This window comes from Wasmannia auropunctata, unplaced genomic scaffold (genome assembly GCF_000956235.1).
Source record: "Wasmannia auropunctata unplaced genomic scaffold, wasmannia.A_1.0 LD336058.1, whole genome shotgun sequence".
Taxonomy (NCBI): Eukaryota; Metazoa; Arthropoda; class Insecta; order Hymenoptera; family Formicidae; genus Wasmannia; species Wasmannia auropunctata.
This window is the reverse complement of record NW_012026832.1, coordinates 410,661-424,400: the sequence shown is the minus strand read 5'-3', so window position 1 is coordinate 424,400 and position 13,740 is coordinate 410,661. Positions and strand designations below refer to the sequence as shown.

The following is a 13,740-nucleotide window of genomic DNA, read 5'->3' as shown; positions in this document are numbered from 1 at the left end:
TTCCAATCGTAGCTCAAAACGTCTTGTATTATTCGTGCAAATAATCCGATGCGCGCTAGATACTTTTTTTGTACATATGAGCTGCAGAACTTTTGTACATACCAATAAAATGTTTACGTCAGGTGACTGGTTATGATACCCCAAAAAAGGTAATTTTAAATATTTTTCGTTTTTACTATTCATATATACCTAGCGCGATGACATTTTCAATCCTGTAAAAGCGTTTTTAAATCCGTTCAGTCGTTTCGGAGTTATCCATTATCCGGATAGTTATCCGGATAGTTATCCATTAGAATGCAAATGTCGATATTCCAGCATCGCCTTAATGTAAACAAAGCGCATATCGAGGATTCAACTCACTCGCACGTAACGATTCTCAGCACCGAGATTATACCCGAAAATTTGCGCATTTATAGTAATTAGTTATAGTTCAATTTTTTTATTTTTCTACTGTTAACATTCTCTTGTATATGTGTCTTACAGGAAAGACCAGAACAAGGAAGAGTGTTTAATGACAGTGTCGTCAACGTACCTACTGCTGCTGCTACTAATACGACAACAACCCCATCCACTTCTTCCAATAACAACGTTAATGAGCATGATCAACGGCTGTACAATGATATAGAACAAGAAGTGTGTAAAATGAAACAGAAAATAGCTACACTTCAAGAGGAAGTTGAAGCAATAAAAAGTATAATTAATGGAGACAATAATACAACATCCAGATATCCTTCTTCGTTTGTTCTGCAAAGTATAAAGTATATTTTTTATTCGTGTTTTCTATTGTAGTGAGTACTGTAATATATATATATATTTTTTTTCAGATTGTACAATACATGGTAACCTAACAGCAGGATTAGTAGGTAAGTTAATATTTTTTTAAACTAAATTAAGTTAAAATTAATGATTTACAAAATTAATTAGTTAAGTTATAAAAGTTGCAATGAACGAGAAACTACTTCATTGTCAGTTAAAACTTGTGTTAAGATTAAATTATTAACTAAAGTTAAATTAAAGTTAATTTTGGAAAACATCATTCATATTAAATTAATAAAATTAAAATGACGTTATTTTTAAATATAAAATTATTTTAAATAAGAAAAAATTACAATATATGTATATCAAGTCAATTTAATAGTTTATTTGTAACTAATAACAGTTATAATAACTAAACTAATTCTCTTTAAAAAATACAAAAATGATTTGTGAGATTAAAGTTAATGTCAAAGGTATCATACATATTTTAATATATATTTTACGTATGATATACGCAATCATATGTATGTACATACGATACGTATAGGAAATCTGTAGAATATATGCGTATCAAATCCAATCCTATCTTCAAGTTATCAATACTGTACGATAATTTTTTTAGATACTATTGTTCCCACCACTGCCAAAGCCAACACCGTTACCATCGACACTGCCGCTGCCAAAACCGCCACCATCACCAATGACAATACCAATGTAGATATTACTGCCAACGCCAACACCACCAACATCGCCACCATCGACACTATTCGTCCAGTTGAATGTGCAGATGAAACAGAAAGAAGAGTTGAAGAAGGTGAGGAGGAAGAAAGTGAAGATTTTATGCTTGAATGTTCTGAAAATGAATCTGTGCATTCCCATCCGTCACCGTTGTCAAATACTACGGAAAATGAACATTCAGACAACGATTTTATTATTAAAGATAAGCAAAAGCTTTTACGTGCACTTCGCAAGGCAAAAGATCAGAAAAAAGGGAGCCTATTTGTTACGACGTTATGTAACGCGTTATGGGCTCGTCGGGAATTAGCGAAACGATGTGTAAGACAATCGCCAATATGTAAACGACCTGTATTGACTCCCGTTAAGGTGAAATTTATTAGAAGTAAATTTCTCTCTTGGATAGAACAGAAGGATAAAAATATTAACAAAGAAAAGGGTGCATTTAGCGTCTATCTATCGAGAGCTATTTCTACAGCTCGCAAAATTTATTTTCCAAAACGCTAAAGATTATTATAATATTCGATATCACGCGTTACAGTACAGCGAGAAAAGTACGATGTGATTCATTTAATTTTTGTATTAATATTATTATATTGCATTATTTTCACATAAATTTACATTGTTTAATTTAATTTAATAACATTATAATTACATTTTAATAACATTAATTACATTTATTACAGAAATGCAATTAATGCGACTTGGGCATGCCAAATTTTTTCTTTATTATAACCCAGTTAGATTTTATTTTGCCAAAATTGATTAACTTCTCAAACGTCATTGCATCTGTGTTATGCTTTGCAATAAGTAAATAGAAAATGTTTATATAAAAACGAGTAATCACAGGCCGTATATTTTGTACTACCTGCTGTATGATTTGATAATTCGATAATCGGTTTAGTAGATGTTCCGTGACAATAGAAATATTTCGGGAACAAGTTAAGAGCGATAAAAACTTACAAACAACTCATATCATCTTAATTATGTAAAAACACTTAATTAGTTTTGCTAGATCTAAAAATATAATTGAATTTTTCAATGTAACATTTACAATAAATTTATTATTACTTTTTTCAATATAATATTTAGATTAAATATGTTATTACTTTTAAATTGTTTTCCTTACTCAATCTAGCAGTGCTGAGTGTTGTTACATAAAAATATTTTTATTTAAGTTAAACTTATAAGTATTTGCACATCGCAGGAAGCTCTTTCTATTTAAACCGCTTTTTTTACAAAGATAATTTTGTACTGATATAATATGTATATACACAAGCGGATGCGTACTATTGTTTTGTACATATATGTATATCATAATCGCGGTCATATTATTGCATCGTAGCGGATGTTATGACAGCTTTTCTGGTAGCGTATTTCTTGAACGTGAAAAAAGTTATTTTCTAGATTTCTTGTTTTTTAGGTAATTAAATGACTTTATTGCATTATGTATACTAGTTATATCTAGTTTATTTTATGTAAAAAATAGCACTAGTTTAATAATTTCATTTACGGTATTTCGAAAAAATATAAGCTATTACTAAAGATCTAAAAGTAAGCAACTATGTTTTTGCCTTAATAAAAATAAAATAATGAAAGCTCAAAAAATATCTTCTATCAAAGATAAAATAAATATAGTTGACAAGATTTATTGTATAATTATTGTGATGCTTTCTACGTTGATAGACCGGCAGAACTTTAAAGACTATGAATATTTGATGCAGAATAATATTCTAATGAAATCTCTCGAAAAAATATTAGCAATCACTCGGTTATAACAGAATATAGATTATAGATTGCTTTATAATCACGAATTCGATTAGAAAAAACGTAGGGATTTTAGATAATGAATGCTTTTTATATAAACGCCAGGTCGCCAAGATATTACACATACATTCAAATGCAAAAAATAGTCTAAATTTACAATCGGACAATAAATTTTTACAATATGCCTATATTGTTATTCTTAATAATTTAGCAACTGGAATCTTAAATTTAAAACGTTTTGTCTTCCGTACAGCACGGGTAAATGCGCGGATATGCATCAGTCGGTTCTAGAGACGAGAGCAGTTAAGAAACACATATATTATCGGTTTATTTAAGACTACAAATTAGAATTTAATGCCGGCGCGTAGAAAGTATAAGCCTATACATGTTTTAACGTTGCATTTAGGGCGGTCGGAAGTAAACGGTTTTACATTTACGCTGCGGCTTCCGTTGCATTATACCCGGCATGACACTTAGTTACGACACGGTAGCGTTCCACATGGAAAATATAGACGCGCCCCGATGGTCCCCGCGACAGTAGCCCAGGTAGCACCTTGAAAACGTTTCTAAATGATTAAAGTGTCCACTCAAAAAACGTTTAAAGAAACATTTCTTTGTGGTAAAAAAAAAAGAGAAATATAATCAAAATATCATTATTTTTCTATCTGTGAAAAAGTTTACTTGAAAAGAACAAATGCGCAACACCCCAAAAAAATATTTTATTCTTTAGCGGTACCCTCTTGATGTTAAAAGATATCTATTCTTCTTATATATGGCTCAAGAAGATATATTTTAAAATGTAGAGGAATATCGAATTACTATGAGAATTTATTAATTGATTATAGTGCATGTGTCACTTCTTCATAAATAATATTCTTGATTATAGCGCATGTACCACTTCTTTGTAGATAAATACGCATAGTTAAACTGTGTTATAACTGAAGAATATATCATGCTTCATGTATCAGCTATATCAGCTTCATGTAAAATTTTTTGTTAGAGGAAATGCTTAAGGGTATCCTAAACCCGAGACAAACTCCAAAAATTCGCTGTTTTATGAGTATGTATGCGTGCGATATTGACGTAGTAGTGTGTAGTTTAATATCACATCAATATATCTCACGCATTATACATATACACAAATCTATCGGTTACTAATATATTTTTATTTAGGCTTCTATACTTAATTTTAACAACTCACATATATTTATTTCTTTATTGAACACCTGGCCCTGTCTTTATTTCGAGTATATGACCTGCCTAACTTTTTCACGTAATAAACGTTTTGGTAAATTGACAGCATTAGTCGCCATGTTGAGGTTAAAATAGATAACAAAATCTGTAATTATTTCATTTTTTTCCGTTTTTGATACAAAATGCACCAGAGCCAGATACATTTGCATGTGTGTTTTAATCGTGGAAAAGGAAATTTAATTCTATGCGATTAACACGTACGAAGCAATTAGTAACCAACAAAAATGGTATTTTTGTCGGTAAAACAGGCGACTATAGCATCCTCTTAAAGGATTTTTCCGCTTATAAGTAGAATATTTTTTTGGGGTAAATCTTTTTTACAGATAAAGAAAAAATGATATATTTGATTATATTTCTCTACGTTTTTTTTTACGAAAAAGAAACGTTTCTTCACGGAAGGAACAATTTTGCTGAATCCAGATCTGGAAATAATTTTTGTTCAAGAATCAAAATAATTTTGTGCGAAAATCAAAGTGATTGCTAGAATATCAAAACGTTTTATAGCAATGCTTATCAGTTTTAACATTCCAACAAATTATTTTGATGATTCAACAAAAAATTATTTTCAGATCTGTTTTTAGCAAAATTTTTAGGTCTTTCAACAAAATCGTTCTTTCCGTGTTTAAACGCGTTTTTCCAGTGAACATTTTAACCACTCAAAAACGTTTTTAAAAGTTGGTTTTTAAAAGAAATACGTGCTACCTGGGTATGCGACGTACAATAATTATGACGACGGCCAGCAAATGCCAGACCGAGACGGCCGGCAACGGCCACTACTGTCAAATGAATTGGAAGGATGTCGATCTCGGCCAGCCGGTAATTGCCGGGTTGCGGCAGGCAACGGCCTTACCACTGTCGTGCTCGATCAAATGTTGAATGTTTTTGGAAGTCGAGGCCGGAACGAGCTGTCGGCAACAGCTGGGCCGAGGCCGAGAACTTCCAGACTTCTTGTGCTCGTAGGCTTTTGCAATTCGAGAAAGGTAGCAATGGATCGGTATCGACCGGTGAGAACCAGCGCTCGGAGGGTTCTAAAAAACGTGGCTGCCGGAATTTAGATATTTATGCCTTGATGAGTTTCCCTCCTCCGAAATCGCCTAAAGTAAATAACAAAACATTCGGACGTTTAAAAAATAACATAATTAATATGTGCGGGCAATAAAATAAATAATTAAATGCGATCGAGCTATGTGCGAAACCCGCGGCGCTAGCGCGCATGCGCGCGGCGTTTCGGGCTGTCGGCAGCCCGGTGCGCTCGATTCGCGTACGCGTATAGCGCAAGAGAACCAGCGCTGCATATGCTAATGCAACAGCAAAATTAAAGATCGCTTAGTTATTCTACTCTTCAAAGGAAAGTGTAATATCATTAAAAAATATATTAATTACAATAAAATTTTTCAAAAACATTTACAATTAATTTTTAGTTTTTATATTGACTTTAAAGAACGTTTTGCTGATCTTTTACGGAGCTATACGGAAATAAAAATGCGACACACTTTGTTATAAATTTTGCAAGGCTCTTCGATATGAATTAAATATCGCACACAAATACAGTTTACACATTTGAAAGCGTGAATCTTTACTTTTAATTTGCGAACTCGATTCAGCATTGCGCGATTTTTTGTCACTGAATTATTCAATGTTGAAGCATATAAGGATCATTTTTACTTTATTGTTGAGCAATTCGGTGAAAAATTCGTATAATATTCCACGAGTGCGCAAATTAAAGGTAAAGATTCATGCTTTCGAAAACTGTAAACTGCATTTGTATATGCAATTTTTATTTCACTCTATGGAACTTTGCAAAGTTCGTAAAGAAGATCTGTCAAATATCAAAATCTATTCTAAACTTTGCAAGGTAATAATCCAAATTAAAAATCGCACATAATCTCTCGAATTTTATTGCTAATATAAACATGCGGGTATTATTATAACAATTGTAAACATTATCGTAAATATCATTACTATCACACTATTTTTATCTTTTTGTAATGATATTTACGATAATGTTTACAATTGTTATAATTATACCCGCACGTTTATATTAGCAATACACCTAAAAAAAATATTCTATCCTTTAGCGGTACCATCTTAAGATGCTAAAAGATTTTCCTCTTATATATGGCTCAAGAGGATATTCTAAAATGTACGGAAAGAACGATTTTGTTGAAAGGTCTAAAAATTTTGTTAAATACAGATCTGAAAATAATTTTTTGTTGAATTAAAATAATTTGTTGGAATGTTAAAACTGATAAACATTGCTGTAAAACGTTTTGTTATTCTAGCAATCATTTTGACTTTCGCACAAAATTATTTTGATTATTAAATAAAAATTTATCTTCAGATCTGGATTCAGCAAAATTGTTTTTTCCGTGTGTAGAAAAATATCAAATTACTGTGAAAACTTATTCTTGATAGCGCATGTGCCACTTCTTTATAGATAATATTTTTGATTATAGCACATGTGCCACTTCTTTGTAGATAAATACGCGTTATAGCTAAGGAATATGCTTCATGTAAAATTTTTTTGCTTAAAGAAAATGCTTAAAAGAATTTCTCGCTTATAAGTAAAACATTTTTTTAGTGTAAAATTTAAGAGATTATGATAAATGCAGTGATAGTAGGACAACAGAAATAAAAATTATGATTGAAAAATATTTTAAAACATTAAAGAAAATTCTAGATTATTGTTATAAAGAAAATGAAAATTTTTTTGCGTAATATTTAGTTCATTTCTACACGGAAAGAACAATTTTGCTAGATCCGGATGAGAAAATTAAATTTTGTTTGATAATCAATATAATTTTGTTGGAAAGTCAAAATAATTGTTAGAATATTAAAATGTTTTATAGCAATGCCTATCATTTTTAACTACCCAACAAATTATTTTGATTATTGAACAAAAATTATTTTCAGATCTGTATTCAACAAAGTTTTTCGACTTTTTAACAAAATTGTTCTTTCCGTGTATGCGCTTGGGAGACATATGTCATGCATAATGCATATAACATGACGACATATAAATGTATGCCAAATGTAATTATCGAGTCTTATCGGCGAATGAGCCAGACTGATGTCAGATGAATGTCCTTCACTTCGAATATCAGACTCCCTCTTGCCCAATAGCAGTTTATACTCGTTATATCTCTATATATATATTTCATATGTCCATGGTTGAGTGCGTTGTGCCAGTATTAGGCATTATATATATCTTGTATATGATAGAGCAAATAATATTTGCATGATGCTGTCATGATGTGCAGTCGAATTTTATTTTACTGCAGGCATTCTGCAAGCATAACTAATTTCGCATAGCGTGTCAAACACGATGCGCTGACACTTTGCTCAACGGATTGCGGTTGCTTCAGGACATATTTTTCTCTTTTTTTTATAATGCCTGCCCTTTGTAAAGGTTCAATACGGTCAAGCATGTGGGTACCATGTGACATCACGACAGCATACTATTGTACACGTGAGAAAGGTGAGCAATAAAAGATACAGGGTGTTCCAGAATATTTGATACTATTTTTGTGTGCGGATTAAGAAGACTAAACTGAGTGAGTCGAAAAGTTCTCTACCATTTTTAATTTTTTTGCAATAGTTAATGCATGAGTTATTGATTGGCCTACCGCCAAATGCAAATGCGCAGTGAGATGCGGTCGTTCAGCGATTGAGATAGGCGCGCGGGAGTTGTTTATTACCATCGGCAATAGCTACGCATGAGCGGCGCGTAACGCTGGTTATCCCCGTTTCGAGCTGTAATAATTATAATTATCTGAATGACTCATAAACCTTTTAAATGATATTTTATAATTTTTCAAAAACCTTTTAAATGATATTTTATAATTTTACAAAATACAACGATTACCATACCAAAACATTATTTAATTTATCTCCTATTTAATTCCTCGGGCTAAATACATTAGCAGGTAAAAATGATTAATTAATTAAAAAATGATTAATTACAATTAACTGAACGACTCACAAACCTTTTTAATTGCACTTTATAACTCTTCAAACAAAATAAACGATTTAAAATAATAATTTTTTCAACTGGAGTACTTCTCGAGTCAACTATATACAAATAATTCATTCGAATTCTCTTGCCATAAATAAATCCCTCAGAATTGCGTATTTGCCCTAAGTGAGAGGTTTTCTTGTGGTAAGAGACACGAAGAAAGCGCATGCACGTGCAAACGAAAGTGCTTCTGCTTTTTTTAAAAAGTTACTCAGAGCGTTTGGCTACCTGCATGATGAGCGGTATATATCTATACCCTGCGTGTCATTCTATGGCCCAGCGATATGTCTCGGCTCTAGGTGTGGAATACTGTGGAAATTTCTGTCATTTCTGATGAAAAATACTCCCTCCCCCTATTCCTCCTACTCTACCAGTAGTTGATAAAATTTTCAAGTACACATTTTTTTTAACATTTAATTATTTATTTTTTCAATTAAAAACGTGGATGCTCGATAATTATTTTTACTTGTAAATTCATACAATAATTTATCAATGTTATCTATTATAGCCTCCGCTAAATCTCTGTGGTAGGGTGTGGATTTTATCGGGTGTGGAAATCCACACCCATCTGATTTGGGACATAGATTGCTCCACACAATCCACACATAAAACGCCGGGCCTACTATGTATAGTATGCGAAAAGATACTCCACTTTTTATATATACTCGCAATACGAACCGCATTGTGAGAGTTTATGTACATACTATTTAATAACTAAAAAGCAATCAAATATAATTAATAAATTAATATATTATAATAACTAATTTTTATTTGATTTCATTTTGACGAGCGTTACAATTACATATAATTATTATTAAAAACTATTTATGAAAAATGTTTTATTTTAAAGAATTATATGATTTTGTTATAATATATTCTGTACGTGTAACAAACGGAAGAGGATATATGTATTGTAAGAAACTGATATTAATATAAAATCAAATAATTACTTATTTTATGAACTAAATCTCATTTTAATACCCAGAAATTCTTTTGTAATAAATTATATAAAAAAAGAAATAAAAATCTCGTGATTAATACTATATTAAACTAATAATTTACGTGTAAGTAATTAATGCTAATTTATTATTACATTATATAATTTAATTCTAAAAATTTTGTAAAATTTTTTATAAAATTATAATTAAATAAATAAATTTAGAAAATGTGCAATTTATTTATTTGTAAAGAAAAAATTTTACTAGAAATATAAATTTTACAAAGCACATTGTAAGAATTTTGTCTTGGAACATTTTACAGTTTGTTTCGAAATTTTTATTATGTTGTTTATAAAATATTTTTGTATATTAAAAAAATTCCCGTTGTTATTGATAATACATGGAAAAAAATGACTTATTGTTAGTATCATCAACTAATTATCAGTAGACAATTCGAACTTTTGTCATTGCTAAAAGTTAGTTATTAAAGATGAAATATATATTTGTTGCGAGATAAATTGCGTACAATTTTATTAGCTAAAATAAAAGTGTACTTTAACAGGAATAGCTAAGAAAGCTATAAACACCAAAAGAATGATTTTGCTGAATATCCTTCAATAAAATTAGCTAAACGTCATTTAATTCTAGCTGTAAATATTTTTTGTGCTCAGTATTAGCAACTAATAAATTGAGCTTTTGCAGTAACAATATTAGCAGTCTCTATTTTAAAGAACACATATTAGCTGTTACGGCTATATTTTAACTGCGCTGGTTAATCCTTTCTCTATGTATAGTTTAATAGATTGCCTAGTTGTTACCAAACATGATAAAATTTATGATAAAAATTGTAGTAAATTTTACAGTAAAAAGTAACGAAAAATTTTTTCTATGTATGTTTTAATTGGCCGTTAATTTTCTTTGTAGAAAATACATTCTGCAAAAACATTACAGTGTCATCATCGTCGACAATGATTATCGGCATTTAACAAGTCAAGTAATTTCTCAGAATTGTACTTTGATTTTATAACAAATGGTGAAGTGACATCAAGACTCTCGATTGATAAAATGGATTATAAAAATTCGTATTGTAAATCATACGGCAAATATTTACGAAATAATAGCAAAACGATTTTGATAAAAATTTCTTTCATTAATCTCGATGTTGCATTTTCTTCTCCTGAAAATTTTCATTTTTTCTTTCGCACTCTAAATCGAAATAATACGATATTTTATGATACTCGTTCAATATTGCCGACTCGAATTTTACGATTTGTTTTTGACGTAATGTAATACAAGGATAATTTGTTTACAACATTTATCCCTAAATTATTGTCACTGACATCGTTTTCTATTTCTATAAAAACTCGTGATACGTTTTCCGTTAACGGAAGTTCTACCGCAATGATCGAGTAAACACAAATATCGTTTATTTGTTAATAACGTCGTATTTTTTAGAAAACAAGCTCTCTTACGGCTTGCTAGGGTAGACTTTAACATTGATACGAGTATTTTTTCGAAGTTCGTCATTAGTGAATAAACGTAGTAGATTCAATCGATTGTTAAAAGTCATTGTGTGTTTCAAAAAATTATCCATATCAAAATCCTCCATCATATTAATTCTCCACAAGAAATATCTGCATCGAGTAATGTGATATGTCGATGCTTCCACTTATTAATAAGATTTAACTGGCTTTGTAATTTCACGACAACACGCATTGAAGAGTTTTCCTTGGGCTACATCGGCAGGTAAAGAAAAGATGGCTTACATAAAGGGAAGGTCAGGTCAGTGCATCACGGATCCTGATACCAATTTTTTTAGTAAAACTAGAGGCAAAATAAAGATATCGGAGCATTTGATTGAATGGGTCTTAGTTTTCGAATAAAAATTTTCGAAAAATAAATTTTTAAATAATAATATTCAATATTTAATAATAAAAAGATATATTTCTTTTATTCAACATCTGTTATAGTAATACTTAGGAAAAAATACAAATTTTTATGTAAAAAAATCGTACATTACAATATCAGTAATAAAAAATGAAAAATAGAATAAAAACATGCATTAAAAAAAATTGCAGCATCCACAAATTGAACATGGACTCTCGGATTGGAGAGCAAGCTTTTTACTTACCGGGCTATATTGATATTGAATGAAAGGTGATTGCATCACATAGCCCCAAATAAATAAAATGTAAAATTAAAAGTTAAAGTAAAATAATTTTGTCTGCTAGATACACGACATACACAAGACATACATATACACATGTACATTACATACAGGCCCACACACAAAAACAAAACTGGATCGGTTAGCGCGGATATCCTCGGCTTATGTACCGCGATTGAAAGGACAAAGGAATTATTGTTCAAAAATTCATTAACGGAACGTGATGTTTAAAAGTGGGGGACTTCGGGCAGCCGATACGAAAAAGGTCAGGCCCGGGAACCGAGAGTCGAGTTTTAGATACAGAATTGTACAGTCGCAGAGACAGTCACGCGAGTTAAAATAAAAGACATTAATATAAGACATTGAACATTTATTAAACACTTAACCGAGTCCTACGCACTCCAGTATCTTAATTCAATTAATTCAACAGACACGCATAAAATTACTAAAAAAGAAATATATCGCTTTTTATTATTAAATATTGAATTATAATTTAAAAATTTATTTTTTGAAAATTCTTACTCGAAAACTAAGGCCCATTCAATTAAACGCTCGGACACTATAGGTATATATTTTTTGCCTCATATTTTCACTAAAAAGTTGGGATTAGGATCACTGACCTACCTGGCCTTTCCTTTGTTAGTCTAAAGTTCGACATTTTTTTCGAGGCCGTTAGCATAACCCCATGTGTTGCGCGGATGGTCTAGTGCTGTGCAACATGAAAAGGGAGAGATGATGTCATTGTTGCGACGACGCTGTAGAATAAGAAACCGTCATTGACAGCAGTCGAGAATCAATAGTTGTACCGTACACGTCGAGTGTTTTCTCTCTTTATTATGGCGTACGCTTACATTTATATCCCACGTTTAAATCTTCACGAATATATTTCTGTGAACGAAATTGAAAACTTCGATGTGTCGCAGTTTGATAAAGATATAACGCGGAAATTAACGTTTTCTTGGCGCTTGGAAGGAACGACAGAAAACGTACAAATTTTGTCAATTATTTGTGAGTGAGCTTATTTCAAATTTCACGTTAATATTTTTTTATTTTGTTTAATTTATGTTTATTATTAACGTTATTACAGCCTCTGAACAATTACAAAAGATTAATCGACAAGTACGTGTGCCCTTAATAAAACTTAGCAAAACTCTCATCGAGAAACACCAGAGGAATATTGCCGCTGGCCAAATAAACGATGCTAATTCGCAACGACCGGAGAAAGATTCACAGGTAATTGTAGGACGTGAATGTTTGGGCACAATCCAGGACACACGCGCTGCATACGAGTGAGTCGGATGCTCGCTGAAATGAGATAGCAACATTTCTCGAGGAGATTCAAAGCTCGCCGACTGCATTATGTCTGAAATTTATATTATATATTTATATTTATGGGCCGACACAGAAAGATTCTCGTAATTGTTTCCGACAGAATACGTAAACGTAAATCGTAGTCGTAGGTTAACACATATTGATTTTACGTAAATGTATGTCGTATCAATCGTTTTTGATGTCACAATGATACGACATACGTTTATATAAATTTATTGTGCGTTGACCTACGATTACAATTTACATTAACGAATTCTGTCGGAAACAATTACGATTATCTATGTGCCTTTGAGTATATAGTATATTATATACATGGAGGTGGAATGCTTTTGTTTTGTATAGGCCGCAAGTGTGTTTAAGCGTGGTAAGGAGTGCGAAAGAGAAAGGTATACGAGTGATACCACGTGATACTTCGTCCTCTCTGACTGTCGAATGTCGATGTATGCGCAGAGAGGACGAATATTACTCGTCTACCTTTCTCTCTCGCACACATTTTGAACACAGTTTTCGAGCTAACATTCCCCGTCCATGTTTATATACTCAAAGGCACTATCTCGATTAGCACCTCTTAATGTAAACAATGCGCATAGTGAGCATTCCAAGGAGAACAGAAAGATCAAAATGACATCAAAATGATATCAAAATAACATCAAATTTTAGTTTGTCAAAATGATGTCAAATTGCATAAATTTTTGATGTATTCTTGACCATTCCAATTTAATTGCTAAAATAAATTTGTTTTAAAAGATCGGAAGAGCACACGTCTGAACTCCAGT

The 13,740-nt window shown here is 31.4% G+C and overlaps 2 protein-coding genes across 2 annotated transcripts in view; both read left to right on the top strand.

Annotated features, from left to right (window-relative positions):
* Positions 1-2,080, top strand: part of LOC105450665 — a 12,285-nt gene extending 10,205 nt beyond the window's left edge. Inside the window, exons 3-5 of the mRNA XM_011690611.1 lie at positions 484-751; positions 825-863; positions 1,379-2,080. Of these exons, the coding sequence (XP_011688913.1) occupies positions 484-751; positions 825-863; positions 1,379-1,998 (927 nt within the window). The 3' untranslated portion in view covers positions 1,999-2,080. The remainder of the gene's footprint in view (positions 1-483; positions 752-824; positions 864-1,378) is intronic.
* A 10,268-nt stretch (positions 2,081-12,348) lies between these two features.
* On the top strand, positions 12,349-12,925 carry LOC105450669. Its single transcript, XM_011690615.1, has 2 exons — positions 12,349-12,640; positions 12,720-12,925. The coding sequence occupies exons 1-2, from the start codon at positions 12,469-12,471 to the stop codon at positions 12,923-12,925; spliced, it is 378 nt and encodes a 125-aa protein (XP_011688917.1). The 5' UTR covers positions 12,349-12,468.
* Positions 12,926-13,740: the final 815 nt, after the last annotated feature.

Coding starts and splice junctions, on each gene's coding strand:
- LOC105450669 (XM_011690615.1), top strand. CDS start 12,469: ATGGCGTACGCTTACATTTATATCCCACGTTTAAATCTTCACGAATAT. Junction 12,641..12,719: donor ACAAATTTTGTCAATTATTT/GTGAGTGAGCTT, acceptor ACGTTATTACAG/CCTCTGAACAATTACAAAAG.